At 42.6% G+C, this 21,418-nt stretch overlaps 2 protein-coding genes and 1 pseudogene across 4 annotated transcripts in view; 1 reads left to right on the top strand and 2 right to left on the bottom strand.

The window, feature by feature from the left end:
* The window catches only part of LOC311134017 (Fanconi anemia group D2 protein-like), a 35,509-nt pseudogene extending 28,302 nt beyond the window's left edge, over positions 1-7,207 (bottom strand). The window contains exon 1 of the transcript XR_014615386.1: positions 6,923-7,207. The product of XR_014615386.1 is annotated as a Fanconi anemia group D2 protein-like (transcript). The remainder of the gene's footprint in view (positions 1-6,922) is intronic.
* Positions 6,587-8,679, top strand: gpx1b (glutathione peroxidase 1b). 2 transcript variants are annotated; one of them, XM_084167993.1, is made up of 4 exons: positions 6,587-6,938; positions 7,225-7,291; positions 7,375-7,517; positions 7,895-8,679. In XM_084167993.1, the coding sequence occupies exons 3-4, from the start codon at positions 7,440-7,442 to the stop codon at positions 8,243-8,245; spliced, it is 429 nt and encodes a 142-aa protein (XP_084024119.1). In that variant the 5' UTR covers positions 6,587-6,938; positions 7,225-7,291; positions 7,375-7,439; the 3' UTR covers positions 8,246-8,679. The 2 variants fall into 2 exon arrangements, with proteins under 2 accessions (XP_084024119.1, XP_084024118.1); XM_084167992.1 differs by having other exon boundaries at positions 6,713-6,938; positions 7,225-7,517.
* A 3,431-nt stretch (positions 8,680-12,110) lies between these two features.
* The window catches only part of LOC311134334 (ubiquitin carboxyl-terminal hydrolase 4-like), a gene marked incomplete at its 5' end in the record, with an annotated part of 40,034 nt that continues 30,726 nt past the window's right edge, over positions 12,111-21,418 (bottom strand). Inside the window, 7 exons of the mRNA XM_084167981.1 lie at positions 12,111-14,452; positions 15,245-15,333; positions 16,695-16,798; positions 18,833-18,982; positions 20,676-20,791; positions 20,928-20,998; positions 21,198-21,410. Of these exons, the coding sequence (XP_084024107.1) occupies positions 14,324-14,452; positions 15,245-15,333; positions 16,695-16,798; positions 18,833-18,982; positions 20,676-20,791; positions 20,928-20,998; positions 21,198-21,410 (872 nt within the window). The 3' untranslated portion in view covers positions 12,111-14,323. The remainder of the gene's footprint in view (positions 14,453-15,244; positions 15,334-16,694; positions 16,799-18,832; positions 18,983-20,675; positions 20,792-20,927; positions 20,999-21,197; positions 21,411-21,418) is intronic.

Below are 21,418 nucleotides of genomic sequence, written 5' to 3'. Positions count from 1 at the left end.
GCTAAATTAGTTAAGTAGCCGCAAGTACAAGACTACATTTACATTTAAGTCATTTAGCAAACACTCTTATCCAGAGCGACTTACAAATTGGTGCATTCAATTTAGGATAGCTAGTGGGACAACCACCACTGGGGGAGGGGGGTGTAGAAGGATTACTGTTAGACTATTCCAGGTATTCCTTAAAGAGGTAGGGTTTCAAGTGTCTCCGGAAGGTGGTCAGTGACTCCGCTGTCGTGGGGGAGCTTGTTCCACCATTGGGGTGCCAGAGCAGCGAATAGCTTTGACTGGGCTGAGCGGGAACTGTGCTTCCGTAGAGGTAGGGGGGCTAGCAGGCCAGAGGTGGATGAACGTAGTGCCCTCGTTTAGGTGTAGGGTCTGATCAGAGCCTGAAGGTAAGGAGGTGCCGTTCCCCTCACAGCTCCGTAGGCAAGCACCATGGTTTTGTAGTAGATGCGAGCTTCAACTGGAAGCCAGTGGAGTGTGCGGAGGAGCGGGGTGACATGAGAGAACTTGGGAAGGTTGAACACCAGACGGGCTGCAGCGTTCTGGATAAGTTGTAGGGGTTTAATGGCACAGGCAGGGAGCCCAGCCAACAGCGAGTTGCAGTAATCCAGACGGGAGATGACAAGTGCCTGGATTAGGACTTGTGCCGCTTTCTGTGTAAGGTAGGGTCGTACTCTGCGAATGTTGTAGAGCATGACTAGTCTAGTGTTACTCAATTCTTCAGTGGCTAACGTTAGCTAACTCTCTAAATTGATAGATTGTAAATTAGACAGATGTTTCACGGAAGCGTGGTCTGCATTAATTAGTTTATTTTACTTCCTTAGGAAGGTTTGTAGAGAATGAAACATACTGTAAGAACTGGTCTTCTTCTTCAGTGGTGTTTATTGGCGGTTGGCATCCAACGTTATGGTGCATTACTGCCACCTACGGTACTGGAGTGTGGGCCAGAGACAGGGAGAATCTAAATTCTACCCATCAGCCTTTTTGCTCCTAAAAAAGATAACAAAATATTTTAGACTATATCTAATGACGTTCTACTCAATATACTCTTTAAACAAATGTCCTGTATCCCCTTCTCCCTCATACTAGATCTCATCCTCTCTCTTTCCCTCTGATACTGCCTACACCATAGCAATACATGCTCCACGGTCTCTGTTTGCTGACAATAATCACACTTTCCTATCAAATGTGTCCCACCCTTAATCTTGCAAAAATAGCCTCCTCTCTTCTGTCCCTTCCTGCCGTCCTCTCCTCCCCGACTTTCCTCTGTACTTGAAATAAATGCCTTCCCTTATTATCTCTATTCCACTGCTCCTGCCATCTCTGCACCATCACTGTATATATATCAGTCTTTTTGCCTCTGCCTTGCTCATTGAAACTTCAACATCAACATCCCCACTACTACAGTGCCTTGCAAAAGTATTCATCCCCCTTGGCGTTTTTCCTATTTTGTTGCATTACAACCTGTAATTTAAATGGATTTTTTTATTTGGATTTCATGTAATGGACATACACAAAATAGTCCAAATTGGTGAAGTAGAATTAAAAAACTAACTTGTTTCAAAAAATTATACAAAAAAATATCAGAAACTTTGAACATCCCACGGAGCACCATTAAATCCATTATTAAAAAATGGAAAGAATATGGCACCACAACAAACCTGTCAAGAGAGGGCCGCCCACCAAAACTGACGGACCAGGCAAGGAGGGCATTAATCAGAGCGGCAACAAAGAGACCAAAGATAACCCTGAAGGAGCTGCAAAGCTCCACAGCGGAGATTGGAGTATCTGTCCATAGGACCACTTTAAGCCGTACACTCCACAGAGCTGGGCTTTACGGAAGAGTGGGCAGAAAAAAGCCATTGCTTAAAGAAAAAAAGAAGCAAACACGTTTGGTGTTCGCCAAAGGCCATGTGGGAGACTCCCCAAACATATGGAAGAAAGTACTCTGGTCAGATGAGACTAAAATTGAGCTTTTTGGCCATCAAGGAAAACGCTATGTCTGGCGCAAACCCAACACCTCTCATCACCCCGAGAACACCATCCCCACAGTGAAGCATGGTGGTGGCAGAATCATGCTGTGGGGATGTTTTTCATCGGCAGGGACTGGGAAACTGGTCAGAATTGAAGGAATGATGGACGGTGCTAAATACAGGGAACTTCTTGAGGGAAACCTGTTTCAGTCTTCCAGAGATTTGAGACTGGGACGGAGGTTCACCTTCCAGCAGGACAATGACCATAAGCATACTGCTAAAGCAACACTCAAGTGGTTTAAGGGGAAACATTTAAATGTATTGAAATAGCCTAGTGAAAGCCCAGACCTCAATCCTATTGAGAATCTGTGGTATGACTTAAATATTGCTGTACACCAGCGGAACCCATCCAACTTGAAGGAGCTGGAGCAGTTTTGCCTTGAAGAATGGGCAAAAATCCCAGTGGCTAGATGTGCCAAGCTTATAGAGACTTGCAGCTGTATTGCTGCAAAAGGTGGCTCTACAAAGTATTGACTTTGGGGGGGTGAATAGTTATGCACGCTCAAGTTCAGTTTTTTTGTCTTATTTCTTGTTTGTTTCACAAGAAAAAATATTTTGATTCTTCAAAGTGGTAGGCATGTTGTGTAAATCAAATGATAAAACCCCCCCAAAATCAATTTTAAGTCCAGGTCGTAAGGCAACAAAATAGGAAAAATGCCAAGGGGGGTGAATACTTTCGCAAGCCACTGTAAGTGCTTGTTTAGCCAGTACATCTACTGCCTCGTTCCCCTCCACCCCCACATGGGCTGGGACCCAAGTAAATCTTATCTGTATACCAATCTTTTTAATCCTGTCATGGGTTTGTAGCACCTCATAAAGCAGGTCTTGTCTGCTACGTGAGCTAAAGGACTGGAGACTCATTAACACTGCACATGAATCAGAGCAAATAACTACTCTGTCTTGTTTTGACTTCCTCCACCCACTGAAAGGCCAACAGTATGGCCGTCAGCTCCGCCGTATATACAGCCAGATGATCTGTAATACGTTTCCTGACTTCCACCCCACATTCCTGCACTACAAATGCTGACCCAGTACGTCCTGTCCTTGGATCTTTTGAACCATCTGTGTAAATGGCCACAAAATCCTGATACACAGTATCCAGACGTCTCTTAAACAAATCAGATGGATCAACACTCTCCCTATCTTTCTGTAGTCTCTCCAACACTTCTAGATCAACTACTGGAGGCGGGAGTAGCCGTGGTGGATTTACAGAAATAGCTACCGTTGGACTAAGCTCCCTTCCATACAGTCCCATCTCCTTCGCCTGGGTATTACCCACCCACCCAAAGCTCGTGTTCCTCTCTTCGCTCATGTTCCCAGCATTCCTGTAAAATCCCTTTCACAGGATGAGACACCCCATGTCCTTGTAGGTTGACCCAATAATTCATTTCCAGCTGCTGTCTCCTAATCTGCAATGGCATATCCCCCATCTCCACCTTTAATGCAGCCACTGGGGACGTCCCAAACGCCCCACTACATATTCTGAGTCCTTGCCCCTGTATGACATCTAGTCTTTCCAATGAGGTCCGGGCTACCGAACCATATGCTATACTGCCATAGTCTATTACAGATCGGATCAATGCAACATACATGGTCTTCAATGAGGAACGCCCAGCCCCCCCACTCCTTCCCCGTCAGACAACGCATCACATTTAGCACCTTCTTACACTTTCCCACCACTCTCTCAATATGTTCTGCTCAGGTCAGTCTAGTGTCAAAGTATACCCCAAGGAACCTGAAAGCCCCCACCCTCTCCAAGTTTCTCCCATATAACCTCAAGCATACCTCATCTCCCACCTTCCTCCTGGTAAAGAACACGGTTTGAGTTTTCTCTACAGAGAACCTGAATCCCCACATGAATGCCCACCGCTCTACCTCATCAATTGCTTCCTGTACCTTCCTGACTATGTATGGCACATTTCTTCCCCTCTTCCATAAGGCCCCATCATCTGCAAATAATGACCTCCCTATATCCGGCTATACCTGAGAGTAAACATCATTGATCATAATTGAGAACAACAGAGGACTAATCACGCTCCCCTGTGGTGTACCGTTATCCACCAGGTAGCTGCCTGATAAAGACTTTCCCACCCTCACCTGGATAGACCTTCCAAACAGGAAATCCTTTATCCAGTTGTACGTTCTTCCTCCTACCCCCATAATATCAAGCTTGATTAACAACCCCTCCTTCCACATCATATAATACGCCTTCTCCACATAAAAAAAATACAGCTACAACAGTCTCATTCTTCACCTGAGCCTTCCTGACCTCTGCTTCTAAGCAAAGCACTGGATCCATAGTTCCACTACCCCTCCTGAACCCACTCTGATGTGGCAATACTAGCCCTCTGCTCTCCAGGAAGTAAGTCAGCCTCTCCGTAATCATACGTTCCATAATCTTACATACATGTGATGTTAAAGCTATTGGCCGATAGCTTGTTGGCCTTGTTGGATCGTTCCTGGGCTTCCGGATTGGTACCACTACTGCCTCCTTCCAACTGCCTGGTAGTTTCCCCTCCTCCCACACTCTGTTGTACAACACCAATACCTTATCCAGTGCCTCATCACTAAGATGGGCCAACATAACATAGTACACCTCATCTTTCCCAGGTGAAGTTAACCTAGCCTTACCTATTGCTCTTTTCATCTCTGCCATGGTAAATGGTGCATTCAATGCATCATTTACATCCTCCCTCCTATCCAGCACTCCAGGATGCTCCTCTCTCGTGTTCTCTCTCCCCCTCTGCCCCACCTCTGACAAATTTGTGGAGCTATGCAATTGGACAAATGCTTTGGCCATCATCTCTGCCTTCTCCTCATCTGTTACTGCCACATCCTACCCACTTGTCAACACTGGATAATCCCACTCATCCTCTTAATCATCCCCCACACTTCTCCCACAGGTGTCACCCTTACAATGGTGGCACAGAACCGATGCCAACATGACCTATTTGCCTGACGGATAGTTCTCCTCACCAGGGCCTGGGCCTGCTTGTACTGAATCAGATGTTGGAAGTTATGCGTCCTTTTCAGTACTCTAAATGCCCTGTTCCTACTCCTCACCATTGCCCCACATTCCTCCGTCCACCATGGGACTGCTTTCCTCCTCCCTGAACTCTTAGGTATAGCCTCAGTAGCTGCCCCCACTAACGCTGTTCTCACCCAGCTATTCATACTATCCACATCCCCTCTCATATCCACCTGAGCCATCACCTGCTCACTCAGCTCCCGAAACTGATCCCACTTTGCCCTTCCAAACACCCACCTACCTACTCCATCCACTGACACCACCTCCTCCCTCCGGCCTACTGTGCATACTATGGGGTAATGATCACTCCCTACTGTCGACTCCTTCCATACCGCCCACTCACATATTCCTGCCATCGCACTAGATACCAGAGTGAGGTCCAAGGCAGACTCTTTCCCTGTGGCTACATCAATCCTGGTCCCTCGGCCATCATTCAGGCACATTAGATCTTTATTTTCTATCAGATTTTCCAGCACTTGGCCATTTCCATCCATCCGTTTCCCACCCCCAAAGCGTGTTGTGGGCATTAAAATCCCCACACCACATTACCTTACTTCTATCCTGGCCCTCCTCCCTCTCCAGCACTTCCAGGTCCAATATCTGGCACGGATTATAGTAGTTCACTACCACTAGCACCCTTCCTCTGAACCACACCTCCACCACACATATTCATGTTCAATACCTTTGCCTATCATCCTGTAGGGAATTCCTTGCTTTATGAAGGTGGCACATCCCCCCCTCCTCCTATATCTCTGTCCCTACGAACCACTACATATCCCTGTATGATAAACTCTACAGTCGGTTTGAGCCATGCTTCCTGCACACAATCAATGTTCCCGTAATCCCCGGTCTAGATGCTCCTACCCATCTCTCCCTTGAACCTATATCTCCCTGGACCTGGACCACCCTCACTGCCTCAGCATATGACACCCTTCTCTCCACTCTCACTTGTTGCACCTCCACTGCCTGCTTCATAGCCTCACACCCACTATATGCCACACTATGAGCACCCCCAAAATTGCAGCACTTTGGTTGTACACCATCTCCACACTTCCCATACTCATGCTCTCCTCCACACCTGGAACACCTCTTTTTCTCTTTACAGACTGTTGCCACATGCCCAAACTTCTGGCATTTATAACATCTTAAAGGCTTCGGTACATAAGCCCTTACATAATAACTACTTTATCCTATTGTTACTTTATTTGGCAGTACCAAGTCCTTGAAATATAACAGAATAGACGTGCTATCTACCCTAACTCCACCCCTTGTTGGTTGCAATCTTTGAACATTCACTTGAACGCCTCCTCTCAAATTGTTCCTTATCTCTTTAGTGCTAACACTCACAGGCACTCCTGTTATCACCCCTTTAATCCACTGCTTGATCAGTCCAGCTGCTCTACACCACCTTACACTTCCCTATTTGCTTCACTCAGAGCTTTTTCCCTCTGCGTCATGTCCTTACAGAACACCAACAAGCTCCCATCTCTTAACACTTTAGCATTGACAACTTCCCCAATCAACTATTTTATCACAGCCGTCAACCTTATCGGACTCATCGCCCCAACTCCCCCTTCCTCCCGAAACATTTTATGTTCCTCCTCAAACGTCCTTTTCTGCCTCCATAGACCTCTCGCTCCCCTTCAAACCCCAACTCCCTTTTTCTCTTTCTTACTCCCTCCTTTATTTGTACCGCAATGTTCCATACTTGCTTCACTTTTCCATCACTCTCTCCTACCATCTCTGACCCAGTCACAGCACAGCTGTGCGGAACCGCCGCCACGCCGAGTAAAGTTAGTTTGTTTTTCAACGATTTATCCCACCTACTCCTCTAACCTTCTCTAGCTGGGCAACTCACCGCGTCGTAAGAACTGGTGAGAGCAACTCTTGTCAAAGTACAGGATTCCCGCGCCAGTGTTTTTGCAATGCAGGAAGAGACCTTGTATAATGTCAAGCCTGTGAAACTCTAGTGGTCTACTACGTCTCTACTTTAGACGTCCAAGGGTGTCATTATAATTTTATCGTATTGTATTCTTCAAGTGTATATAATTTAGTTATTTGTCCTGGATAACGCATTCTCGTGCGATTTTAATACAAAATATCCCAATATTTCTAGACGGTCCCTAAAATGTTCATGAAGTACCTCCCATTTCCGTGTAGGTACCTTGTATTCAAAAGTCCGACAGACCTTTTTCGCAGACAGAAGCAGCGGGGTGACATATACAAGGTAAATGGCTGTATGTAAGACGTTCTACGACCTGACAGCAAAGCTCCTTACAGGAGAATTGTTTAATTTCTCGTCTCTTCAAGGTAAAGTGGTGCTGATCGAGAATGTCGCGTCTCTCTGAGGCACGACCACCAGGGATTACACCCAAATGAACGAGCTCCATGAACGGTACACCGACAAGGGGCTCGTGATTCTGGGTGTGCCCTGTAATCAATTCGGACATCAGGTAAGAGGGGATACATTTTCTTATCATTCTAAATATGTTGTCCCCCCCCCTGTCCCCCCCCATTCTGTTTTGAGAAGAGCAAAAACAAGCAAAAATGACCCAGCCATTATCACTTTGGTTGCTGTAGCTGAGAGGCAATTTTATAAGTAATTTCACATAATTTACTCATTTTGCCATGGCCTTGTCTCAATTCCTAATGAAGGGGAAAGATGGGCACTATCAATAATGAAATTAGATGGTGTCCATCCAATTTTATTGAGGGTTCTACCTATGGCTTTTGACAATGGACTCAACTTGATATTAGGCCACTTTTGAGATCAAACATCTAACAAACTTTTGCTGTACATGTTACATATTCTTCCCATCTACTCCTGCAGGAGAACTGCAAGAACGAAGAGATCCTGATGTCCTTAAAGTATGTCCGTCCGGGAAATGGCTTTGAGCCGAAGTTCCAGCTCCTTGAGAAGGTGGATGTGAATGGGAAGGATGCCCACCCCCTGTTTGTGTACCTCAAGGAGAAGCTGCCATTCCCAAGCGACGAGCCCATGGCCTTAATGAACGACCCCAAGTGCATCATCTGGAGTCCCATCTGCAGGACTGACATCGCCTGGAACTTTGAGAAGTTCCTCATTGGGCCAGATGGAGAGCCATTCAAGCGTTATGGCAGGAGATTCCTGACCAGCAACATTGAGGGTGACATCAAGGAGCTTCTCAATAGGGCAAACTAAACAGTCCCTGTGTTGGTCACACAGAGGCAATGGTGGGGAGTGGAAATCATGCCAATATGAGATGTGATGGCTTTTCAAATTATAAAGAATTGTCACACTTTGGGAAATGTCCTTGGCCATAACTCAAAAAGAAACAACTTTCAACAGCTCACCATTCAATAAATACTTCCTCCTCCTTACAAGCTTAGCCTCTGTGTGACAGCAGCACACCCATGATCTTTTCAAATCATGTGCCGTGCTTTCATATGCAAAATGCTGCTGTGTTCTGAACTTTTATTAAATGAAGGCATCCATTGAAACCAATACTTTTGTGAGAGGGATGTCTGATGAAATGTAAAAGTCTTAACATAACAGTTGCATTGGGCCCATGTAAAGCAGGACTGTGTTTTAATGTAACAAGTTGCCCAAATAAATGTATTCTTTTTATCATTGTATTTCTTGTGTCAGTCTTCATAGTATTTTACAGGAGTTTCATGTGATTAATGCTCAGGTCAAATGTGAAAGTGTGGCAACATGAGCAAACATGTGGTGTAGGGTGAAGTTGCCCTTAGACGCTGATCTTGGGTCAGTTTAGCATTTCCCCGCTTATGGTTAAGGTAAGGATTGGGGGAGGGGAAGCTGCTGATTCTAGATCTGCACCTGAGCCAAAAAGGGGGGGTGTATTTAAATGGTCTGAAGAGGGAGGAAATATCATAATATTAACATTTTAGTCATTTAGCAGACGCTCTTATCTAGAGCGACTTACAATTAGCGCATTCATCTTAAGATAGCTAGGTGAGACAACCATATATCACAGTCATAAGTAAATTTTTTCTCAAAGATGTTATGAGCAAAGTCGGTGCTAGTAGGAAAAGAGAAGTGCACGGTTGTTTCATTTCCTTAGACACTTTGAATGCCATTTGTTTAGTGGTTCATTCTCAACGACTCCAGGAAGTTATTCTGTAAAAAAAAACCCTACAAGGAAATGGATGCAATTTCAGGTTGCATCACATTATTGCCTAAAGATATGGTGAATAACCGTATGCACTTATGCAATAAACTAGTAATTTAAGCAAGAATGTCTAATGTGATGCAATACCTCTTATTTTTTCAAATTCTTACTGTTCTGAAAAGCAATTAGACTTTATTGTATTTTCAATCCAAATAATTCTCCATTAAAAATAAATATTGCAGATATTGGCAATATGATTCATATTAGAACACAGTTAAGTACCTATTTTTGAAATAGTGTTTTTATTACAGTGGCCACTAGCCAGTCTCTGCCCAGTACCCTGCCCTGAACCTTAGTAACTGTTACTAGCCGGATACCACCCGGTCTACCCTGCACCTTAGAGACTGCTGCCCCATGTACATAGTCATTGAACACTGGTCACTTAAATAATGTTTACATACTGTTTTACCCACTTTATATGTAAATACTGTATTATAGTCATGGCTCATTCTATATAACTATTGCTGGACACACCTTTTCTATTCATATACTGTCCATACTGTCTATACACACCATTATATATATACAGTAGCAGTCAAAAGTTTGGACACCCCTACTTATTCCAGGGTTTTTCTTTATTTTTACTATTTTCTACATTGTAGAATAATAGCGAAGACATAAAAACTATGAAATAACACATATGGAATCATGTAGTAACCAAAAAAGTGTTAAACAAATCAAAATATATTTTATATTTGAGATTCTTCAAAGTAGCCACCCTTTGCTTTGACGACAGCTTTCACACTTAGTATTCTCTCAACCAGCTTCATGAGGTAGTCACCTGGAATGCATTTAAATTAACAGGTGTGCCTTGTTAAAAGAGAATTTGTGGAATCTTTTTCCTTCTTAATGCGTTTCAGCCAATCAGTTGTGTTGTGACAAGGTAGGGGTGGTATACAGAAGATAGCCCTATTTGGTAAAAGACCAAGTCCATATTATGACAAGAACAGCTCATCATTACTTTAAGACATGAAGGTCAGTCAATACAGAAAGTTTCTTCAAGTGCAGTTGCAAAAACCATCAAGCGCTATTATGAAACTGGCTCTCATGAGGACCGCCACAGGAAAGGAAGACCCAGAGTTACCTCTGCTGCAGAGGATATGTTTATTAGCTACCAGCCCAAATAAATGCTTCACAGAGTTCAAGTAACAGACACATCTCAACATCAACTGTTCAGAGGAGACTGCGTGAATCAGGCCTTCATGGTCGAATTGCTGCAAATAAACCACTACTAAAGGACACCAGTAAGAAGAAGAGACTTGCTTGGGCCAAGAAACACAAGCAATGGACTTTAGACCGGTGGAAATCTGTCCTTTGGTCTGATGAGACCAAATTTGAGATTTTTGGTTCCAACCACTGTGTCTTTGAGAGACGCAGAGTAGGTGAACGGATTATCTATGTATTTGTGGTTCCCACCGTGAAGCATGGAGGAGGTGGTGTGATTCTGTGGGGGTGCTTTCTGGTGACACTGTCAGTGATTTTTTTCGAATTCAAGGCACACTTAACCAGCATGGCTACCACAGCATTCTGCAGCGATACGCCATCCCATCTGGTTTGTGCTTAGTGGGACTATAATTTGTTTTTCAGCAGGACAATGACCCAACACACCTCCAGGCTGTGTAAGGGCTATTTGACCAAGAAGGAGAGTGATGGAGTGCTGCATCAGATGACCTGGCCTCCACTATCACCCGACCTCAACCCAATTGAGATGGTTTGGGATGAGTTGGACCGCAGAGTGAAGGAAAAGCAGCCAACAAGTGCTCAGCATATGTGCGAACTCCTTCAAGACTGTTGGAAAATAATTCCAGGTGAAGCTGGTTGAGAGAATGCCAAGAGTGTACAAAGCTGTCATCAAGGCAAAGAGTGGCTACTTTGAAGAATCTAAAATATATATATATATATTTTTTCTTTAACACTTTTTTGGTTACTACATGATTCCATATGTGTTATTTCATAGTTTTGATGTCTTCACTATTATTCTACAATGTAGAAAATAGTAAAAATAAAGAAAAACCCTTGTGTCCAAACTTTTGACTGGTACTGACATTGCTCGTTCTGATATTTCTTAATTTCATTATTTTGGATTATGCGTATTGTTTTGCTAGGCATTACTGCACTGTTGGAGCTAGAAACATAAGCATTTCGCTGCACCTGCGGTAACACCTGCAAATATGTGTATGGGAACAAACTGATTTGATATTTACATCTATTCAAGATATTTGACAGCAAAATTAAGTTTCTAATGAGGATTGTAAAGAAAATAAACTTTAAAATACGATCGGTTTTGGACAGCTGGATGTCTTTTTCATTTGCTGTAGAATAATAATTACAGATATGATATAAGGCTTTTCTATTCATTGGCATAAATATGGTTATATTAATAATGTAATCATCTTAGGAGGGCATAATCAGAGAGGGACTGACCAGCAAGTATGATATCTGCAGTCCCAAAGACATTTACATGCTGTTGTGCCACATGAAAAAAGCACAAGACAGATGCCACAGAGCTAGAATTTATCTTATGGGAAATTGATCCATGAAGTAGATACTGGCAGAGCCATATACTGTATAGGTCCGGTTACTGGTGTCTTGTATCAACCTTTACAAGACACTTGGCAATGTAGTGAAATATTACAGTAGGGTCAGGGTGTTGAGTCTGGAGTAGGTGGTATCAGAGACACTGGTTCCTGCCATCATGTATTGTGTTGCCACCACTAGCCCGCACAAGCTGAACAGCTATCACTGAAGACTACTAGTACTCAGTGGGACACATTTAAGTGTCAGTGAAAAATATAGTGCTACGTAGCAACCGTCTAACAACATACAAGCAGATCGATTTGTAAGAGTCCTCATTCCATCCATTGACGAGCAAGCTGTCATGTCACCATCATATATTTTATTTAACAGCTGATTGGTTGTCAGAGTCCATTGGTGGGAGAACACAGATGCCTGCAGTCCTAAACACACTGAGGACGCCTTTAAGTTATTGCTGTCCAAATTCTATTTAACAACGGATTGGAGCCTTATCACGAACAGCAACAATTTCAAGTTTCATAAATTTAGCACCACTTTCATACATATCACATTTTGCTTCACGCAGTGTGCTTTTAAGAAAAAACAAAAGCAATTTCAATGTAGGACTGTAATACCACACAGGACAGGTAGCCTAAGGACAAGCCATAGCGGGGCAGTTGGGAGGTCCATTCAGTCAGCAATCAAATATGCTTGAAAGTACAGCCCTATTATCTAGAAATGTACGAATGGTCAGGGCCTCGCCACGTCGTACATACATATTTAAAATTCCAGATGCGACTAAAGTAAAACTCAAAGTGCCTCCTTTTAAACAAGTTGTAGGATTAAAAGGCCACTGTTGCTTTTGTGTGACAAGGGGGAGCAGCACATCTTTATCAGGATGAGACTTATCTCAGAGAGCAAGGGGTGCACTTCCCACCGTATTTATTTGGACAGTGAAGCAAACATTTGTACATTTGGCTCTCTACTCCAGTATTTTGGATTTGAGTTAAAAATTGTCATGAGGCAACAGTTCAGAATGTCACCTTTTATTTGAGGGTATTTTCATACATATGTTTTACCGTTTAGAAATGAAAGCACTATACATCTAGTCCCATTTGATTTTTTTCCCCCTCCAAAGATCATACCCCCTAAAAATGCTAACCTCCCCTGTTATTGGTAATGGTGAAAGGTTAGCATTTTTTGGGGTGTATGCTCTTTGTTCCTCGGTCTCACTGATAATTAACCATAATCATCATGGTAGAATACATATTAATGTAGAAGTGTTCAGAAACATCTTATATTGTTATTTACAATAAAAGTGACTCCAAAATGACAATACATTATTCACCATTCAGTTCCTATTGGGCAAAACATAATACTAAACAAAAACAAAACAAACAGCAAATCCGACAAGTTTTCAGTCACAAGCTTGATGTAATTGCGTGCTAGGAATATGGGATCAAATACTAAACTTTTGACTACTTTAATACACTAGACTCAATGTGCTTTAATTTCTAAATGATGAAACAGATGTATGATTAATCCCTCATAAAAAGGTGACATTCTGTACTGTCGCCTCATGAAACATTTGATCTCAAATCCAAAATGCTGGAGTATAGAGCCAAATTTACACATTTTAGCATCACTGTCCAAATAAATACAGAGGGGAGTGTATGAGTGAGAGTTAGCATGCTGGGCTTCATAAAGAGCAGGCGCTAAGGTCTGACTGAACTCATGTCTATGAAAATAAATAGCCTCTGCCACAGCTTACATCAAGGCCCAGTAAACAGGACCTTGATCAACTAAACACTATCTACTGTGGACACAGGCCCTGCAAGCCAACCCAGAGGAAGACTAAAATGAGAGGGCCTGAGTGTGTCTGTTTCTCTGTGTGTGTGTAGAAGGAACACCTCCAGCGTGACTTTCTAACTGGATCCATTCTTCACAGGAGGTAGAAAGTCACAGGATCCATCAGTATCATGTGTTGAATTGTGTGCACATCTCAATATTAAATACAATTTTGCATAAATTCACCCCTGCACTGGAGGGTTATCATCACAGACAACTCAAGGGCATGTTTCTCCTTCCCCCAGTCTGTCAGTGAAGTTGGTACAGTTCTTTACGATGTACAATTTCGAACGCTTTGGTAGAAACAAGATGCGCATTCTGCTTTTTTTGTGTGTTTTTTTACTTTTCTAGTGGGTAACAGAAAAGTTTGTGTTAATAATACCTATGCATTTTAGGGCACATCTAACATTCTGTTCGTCCAGTGAGAGGATTATTTGCCTTTTATTCCCCTTATTTTTTACAAACCAGTAAACTAGGTTTCATACATCAGCAGGCCACCAGCTCCGGGAGGAAGTCTCGCGGGTCACGTATCCAACAAGGCTTTGGACTCTTTGTGACGATGTACGAGCAAAATAAAATAAAACACAGCGGGTACTGGGCTGGGGGGAGTTAATAATATAGACTCTGAGAAGTCTTATGTCACTGAAGTAGCTTGGTGTGTGCATCAAAGTGTCTCTTTCGTCATTATTTTTGCTTCAGTGAGTGTCCCTGAGCATCAGCGCTGCTCAGTTGGTATCCATGTGATCATCGGCTGCTTCAGTGGTGGCACCCCCCAGATAGGCAGAGGGAGGAAGCTTGGCAGGGGCGTCGCCCGCATCTCTGCGTTGGTAAAATAGCACGTAGGCTGCTTTTGTCTGTAGAGAGGAGAGGAGGGGATAGAGTTACACTGCAGCAGCACTGACAACACCAAAGAACAGGAAGTAAATGGGAGCTTTCATCACTGCTGACGTTATTTATTAATAAACACTGGACACATGGAACAACATACACTGAGTATAACAAACATTAGGAACACCTTCCTAATATTGAGTTGCACCCCACACCACCGGCCCTCAGAACAGCCTCAATTAGTCGAGGCGTGGACTCTACAGGGTGTCGAAAGCGTTCCATAGGGATGCTGGCCCATGTTGACTCCAATGCTTCCCACAGTTGTGTCAAGTTGGCTGGATGTCCTTTGGGTGGTGGACCATTCTTGATACACACGGGAAAGTGTTGAGCGTGAAAATCCCAGCAGCGTTGCAGTTCTTGACACAAACCGGTGTGCCTGGCACCTACTACCATACCCCGTTCAAAGGCACTTAAATATTTTGTCTTGCCCATTCACCCTCAAATGGCACACAAACACAATCCATGTCTCAAGGCTTAAAAACCATTCTTTAACCCATCTCCTCCCCTTCATCTACACTGATTGAAGTGGATTTAACTAGTGACATCAATAAATGATCATAGCTTTCACCTGGATTTACCTGGTCAGTCTATGTCATGGAAAGAGCAGGTGTTCTTAATGTTTTGTATACTCAGTGTATCGTTTTTCAAATGGGTAATAACGAGTCACACGCAATAGAAATGTTTATACATAATCAAAGTTTCAAAAACGTCATATGCAGAGTTACACATGAAAGTAAGGGTTGAGGTGGCTCACTCACCACAATCTGATCCTCTGAGGCAGCCGAGACACTGCTGTCATCAAAGTAATGCCACTTCCCATCAGCTTTGTTCTTGCCGTAGGCTGTGTCTGCAGGTACAAGATATTGGAGGAACATTATAAAACTATGGTCATGGGGATCTAAAGTTGAGCTAGGATGAATATCTGATTAACTGGTTTCCACTAGCAGGCCTGGGTAGTCACCACCAAACAAGAGCTTGGCTAAAATACATGAAAAGGTTTGAGCAAATCAAAATTGATATCAAAGTTGACACTAAACGAGTAAGTGGGAACCAACATTCTAATTAAATACTGCTGATTATAAGCTCAGTTTCCTTAGAGAAAAGGTGTAAGCCAGACACCTTATCTGTTAACATACATTCTGCATGGTTGACCTGCTTCAGGTTACCAGGTACTAAAACAAATACCTTTGTCAGCAGATAGTAGTATTCAAATAACAGGAACAGAGTAAATATAAGAAGAACAATGGCCTCCGATCACCGGCAGTTAAACCTCCCTTTCAGCCTACTGTTCTGTTATCCGTTTTCCCAGCATTGCAGAGCGATTACCCAAAATGTCGGTTATTTGAGTTTTTAAACAACTAAAAAAATGTCATTGTTTTTTTTCTATGAGTTCAATGCACAGTTTCTCCAGAGATAAATCAGATCAAGCCCTGACTGTGCGATGTAGTAGGGAGTTGTTTCCAACAGGCCAATATTCTACATAGTTTAGCGCAGGAAACGTGGTAATTAACTACAATGACCATAATCCATTGCGTGCCTACTTGTTCAGTATGTGGGCAGACACAGAGGGAGAGAAGAGACAGAAGACGTGCGATCGAGAGGGATAGCAGATGCTTTGTGAGGCATCTCTACCTGAAAATACATGATCTAAGTGATTGATAGTTGGTATTCAGCAGTCATAAAAGTATGCCTTATTTACTTTGAATAACTTTTTTTTATTTTATTTTGTCAGACAGCATAGGCAGCAGCTCTATAGAGATGAGATGATGATGGAATGAAATAATAAAGTAATCAAATAAAACTAATGTAATATATACACAACTGAAATATGTGACTAAATTATGGTTAATAAGTAATAAGCAGTAGTGGACAGTCACTACCATCATGGGACTTTTATTAATTGCTTTATTCTGTGTTGTTACAGCATTTAACCCACATAATGCATAGTGCATTTATTGTAAAAGAAAAATATTGAAACCGAAATCCGTGATTTTTTTTAAATAATTGACTCCGAACCGACCTCAAAAAGCACTAATCGCTGAGCACTATTTCCCAGGTAAACAGTTATTTGAAATGTAACAAAGTGAGAGCTGATTGTGTCATTAATGTGGGTGGGGTAGGGTGTGTGTACTGTGTATCTCATTATCTAGGTCTGCAATTAGGATGAACCTAGCCTGGGTGTTGCTGGCAGAAGCAACCATTACTCACAGTGGCCTCCTCCCATTCCTCCATAGTGGTTGGAGACTGCTATGAGGTCATAAACATAGGGGCCGGCCTTGGGGTCACACACAAACCCAGACATGTTCAGGTCCCTGTGTGGAGAGAGAAGACATGTCATCAGCAAAACCTGCCTTTACACCCACAGACAACAACTTGGACTGACAGCTAGACACATAAGCAACAGGGCTGTACTGAAAGCCATTTTTTATTATATCAAATGTGATTCATATTGGACATGTCATCAACACTGAACCCAGTATGGGGGATGGTGATCAGCCAGTACTTCCGCTGATATGTTGGTGAGAGGGTTGAGGTACAACATATGGCTCTGTCTGTCTCAAACCTCCCCAGTAAGCATGAGTCATGTTCTTGGAAGCAGCAGTGCTTGTCTATGTCAGTTACATTTAGTTATACTTCCTGTGTGACTCAGTAGGGGTCAGTGAACACAGCCCAGGGAGGCTCCCAGGCATTCAGCCAGACAACCTCCACACAGGTTGCTTTTATACCACAGCACAGCATTTCACTAGCTTCATGTTCCCAACCTGGGGAATAAGTTGGGTATTCTGCTAATGGAAAATACATTAAAATTACTAGTTTAGTTGAAAGGGCTTTTTTGTGATTGTGAAATCCGCTTGTGAGCAGTTATTACCGGATGCAATTATAACCACATATGCTCTTTGTCTGTTGGAGCTTGACGTCAATTTCCCTGACAGTTTAGACCCACTTCTCAAATATGTGACCATGACTTCCTCAAATGGACAAAGACAGTGTCCATTTTCTGACATATCTAGCAAACCAGCACCCTCTAGTGTAAAAGCTGTCAATACCTTGGGTCCATAAAAGTTGACTACAAAATCAAAAGGATGCTTTCATAATTTGACCTCTCAAAGTCCAAAAAGAATAAAGAGCAGAGACAATGTCCCATCTTAATGTGAATAATTTATAATTTATTGATCATTTGAAACGGGACTCAATTTGGCAAGGTTACAAACCAAAAACGGTCTTCTTTTCGATATACCGACGTTAGATCTAGTTTATTCTGCCTGTTCCTTGGAATTTTCTAAATGGATTAACAATTCTACATTGAACACTGCATGGGGATGAATTATGGCCAGGACATCCATTTGGTGAGCAGGCCTAGGCTTAAAACGCACATTTTTGTTTTCATGAATTTTTACGATATAGCCAATTTTGACTTTGCGGCTTGCTAACTAAAGACAACCGCAAAGTAGCCCAAGCGGAAAATGATGAACATTCCAAAACAGCAGCTCATTGTTGGAACACATATTTCCCTACTTCAGTCAACCAGTCCATTTAGAATTTGTGATAAAACTTTCGTAATTTGGCAAGGAATGTAGCTTGTGTATCCAATCAGTTACATACATTTGTATAGGCATTTATTTCTGTAGGCGCACACAGCACGCATGTGTAGAGGGAGAGTTAGGAACACAATTGAGTGAATGGGACATGGAGGGGAAAGGGAATTTGAAGAGCAGCACTGTGTGACGCTTGGCTTATTTTTTGTTGTGTCCCGCAACGCACATGTACAAATAGAACACTAGAGTCAAAGTAAATTAAAGTTGTCTTCAAAACAACATTTAAACCAAATAGTTTTACAGTATTTTATTATCTCTGGTAAAGATCGAGTTTTGACTTGGTTTGAATCCTCGATTACTCACGCCCATCCCTAGACCATTCAGCACACCACTTTAAAAAAAATATTGAATATTTATAAAATGAATTATCTTCAAGTTGCTCAATTTGTTTACGGCTCTTTAAATCAGTTTGACCCTCTTTCTTCAAAATCTATTTCACCACCACATATGAATTCCATAAGTACTCAACAAGAAATAGACAACAGCTACGTCCCCCACATTCCAGAACAACCCCATTCTGAATTACCTACAGAGGCCCTATAATCTGGCACTCACTCCCGCCTGAGTTTGCCACGCTATCCCCGTCATTGTTAAAAAAATAAAATAAAGAGGTACCTACTGTCCAACATCCCCAGTAGCTTGACTTTTACTGTTACAAACTCTTTCTATTTGTGCAAATAAATTAACTAAAAGAGGACACGTATCTGTCAGTTAGAGCAGTTCTACCTCTTGGCATAGTGTTGTCTGTACCTGACAGGGAAGTCCACAACCGTGTCCAGCTTGTCCCTCCAGCAGCGGTTGTAGGAGAAGCGCTTCAGGTGGACCACCAGGATGCGAGGCAACGACCACAAGTCAAACTTCTTCGTGGCTTGTTGGTGCTTCTTACAGGTGGGGCAATACCTGTGTGGACAAGGTGAGGCATCGTTGATATCAGTGAAACAGACAAAAAAACACAAAACAACTGTCATGACTCTCCCTGGGTGAGGATCAAAGGCCTCATATCAGCCAAGACAATGTCCGACAACAACCAGACCCACTATCCCACGGTCTTGACACCTTAATACGGTCATAAATTAGAGATAGATTCTCCTGTCTCTGGCCCTAGTATGGTGAAAGGAATGTCCTTTGTTTCAGAGACTTCTTCCGCCCAAAACTTCAACATCCAACAACAATATATTTCAACATCTAAATGTTGGGAATGATGAGAAATGGAATATGGAAAATGTATGTATATTTTGTGATGTCATTAAAAATTGTATAAAAGGCGTTATAACGAAAACATTGTGACTTTAATAACTTTTACACTGTGAATATCAGGTTTACATCCTTTACCTTGTGTAGAAAATATCAAGGAGGAAGACAATGTTTCCGTGAAGATAAGAATGTGATTTTAGCTTTCTTACAAAATCATATAGATAATAACACTTTTGCCTCGTAACTAGCCACGCCCGAGGGAGCTCTGAGAGCGTGTTAGTATGACGGAAACGCCCCTCTTTACCAGAGTGCATAAAAGACTGAGATAAGAATTATCAGATAAGACTAGACGGACCTCAAGCTGCAGCTGTTGTCCATATTGGTCCCGACCCTGAAAATCAACATGAGGTGAAGATGACAAAGTTGCCTCCACTAACAATCAATGTTACGGCTGAGTAGCTGTTCTAAGTACTGTATCTAAGAAGGTGAATTTAAGTGGGACCATCCTGTTACTCTCTTCAAACCATCGTCTACTACACTGCTCTCATCACCCCACAGGGGATCATCCACACGGCTGCCGTCCTCAGAAGACCACTTCCAGAATGAGTGAAAGTAAACAGATGACTAAGAAGGACATTGTGACCTCTTGTGTACAATCTGAGCCTTACATCTGAGCCTTACATCTAAAAGGCCATCCGAAAAGAGAAGGCCCAATCGACCCTTCCCACAAAGGCCTGGGTCCAACAGAGACGACAAAGACAAACACGTAAATACATGCATTACTTCTTACCAATTGGGCCGCAGTATCTGGCAAAGTATTAGGATTACTATGAGCTTAGGTCCATGTGTATCCAAGTATTTCTGTCTCTCTTTAACTCACCATCTTTTGTAACAAGTGTCATATTGTGTTAGTCCGCTAGGGACCCATTTTCATTGTATTAAGTTTCTAATCCCTACCTATACCATGTATGTGTTTGTATCTTGTGTTATCATTTTTAATTAGTTAGTAAATAAATCATTAAATCAATTTGTGTGGTAAGGAATGATCAGTGCAGACTTAAAGAGCCTACGACTTTCACAATGAGACTGATATGAGGTAAATGATTAATAAATTACTGTTAAATGATAAGAGATATCAAGATATCTTTAGAGGTAATTCGGGAAACGGTAACTTGTTAACTTTTCCCGTGGTGCCCCAAATTCCTAATGATTTAATTGTTACATGATTAATTTAATCTAGTAACAATTAAACATAGTAGGTAATTATTCAATAAATAATAGTCATCACAATAATGAAAGGCACGTCACGACAACATTACACCCTACCAAAGAAAGTAGTGGTTTCAATGATTTAGTGAGTAGAGTAATTAGGGCCTGTTTCTCTTGTGCCTGGTCTCACCATGGGTCATGCTCTCCTAGCGTCTCCATTGTGGTGAAGAGCTCGATGCATTCCCTCAGAGCCACTGTGGCTTTCTTCTTCTGGGCCTGGAGCATGCTCTCGTGCTTCTCATAGGCCTACAGTACACACAGAGGATACAGAACTGAGTCACACAGACAGATACACACCGTATAGACATAGCCTGGCACAAACGTTGACATGATTAAAAGGGCTTTAGGTCAACCTGATCAAGTCAACTGAAACAGTACTGACCTCTGCTTCCTGATCGTCGTAACACAGTTTCTTTGTGTCCGAGTCCCAGTCAATCGCCACTGTGGAATGTGCTACGGAGGAGATAAGAGGCTTTGGTCAGCTCTCAACTCACATCGAAAGCCGGTTTTCTAATGGCAACTGAACCAACATACTTTAACCACCTAGGACTTTTTAACTAAAAACATTCAGAAAACCACTTATTTCAAGCCATTTTCTCCTCTTGTAACTGGTCAAAACATTGAAAAGCCAGAGGCGAGACTGAATACTAACTATTGAGTTTGAGGACGTTTCCGTCACAAGGCAGTGGACTGATGTTGGCCGTTCCGTAGGAGTTGACCATGCTGAAGGAGAAGAGTTTGGGCGGGGTGCTGGAGCACTCTTTGGTTTTAGGGCCATTCTCCAGGTCCGAGGCTTCCTCCTCCTCCCCCGACTGGCCGTTCTCTGGCTCCGGGCTCACCTGGTGATCCATGGCCTCCTCCTCACCTGGAACC

Source organism: Coregonus lavaretus (assembly GCF_964263955.1).
Source record: "Coregonus lavaretus genome assembly, chromosome: 8".
NCBI classification, from domain to species: Eukaryota; Metazoa; Chordata; class Actinopteri; order Salmoniformes; family Salmonidae; genus Coregonus; species Coregonus lavaretus.
Note: the sequence above shows the minus strand (reverse complement) of the source record. Positions and strands in the feature narration are given on the sequence as shown.

What these genes read in the sequence shown, in the direction of transcription:
- gpx1b (XM_084167993.1), top strand. Translation starts at nt 7,440, where the DNA reads ATGAACGAGCTCCATGAACGGTACACCGACAAGGGGCTCGTGATTCTG. An exon ending in GTAATCAATTCGGACATCAG is followed by an intron (nt 7,518 to 7,894) that starts GTAAGAGGGGAT and finishes CTACTCCTGCAG; the next exon opens with GAGAACTGCAAGAACGAAGA.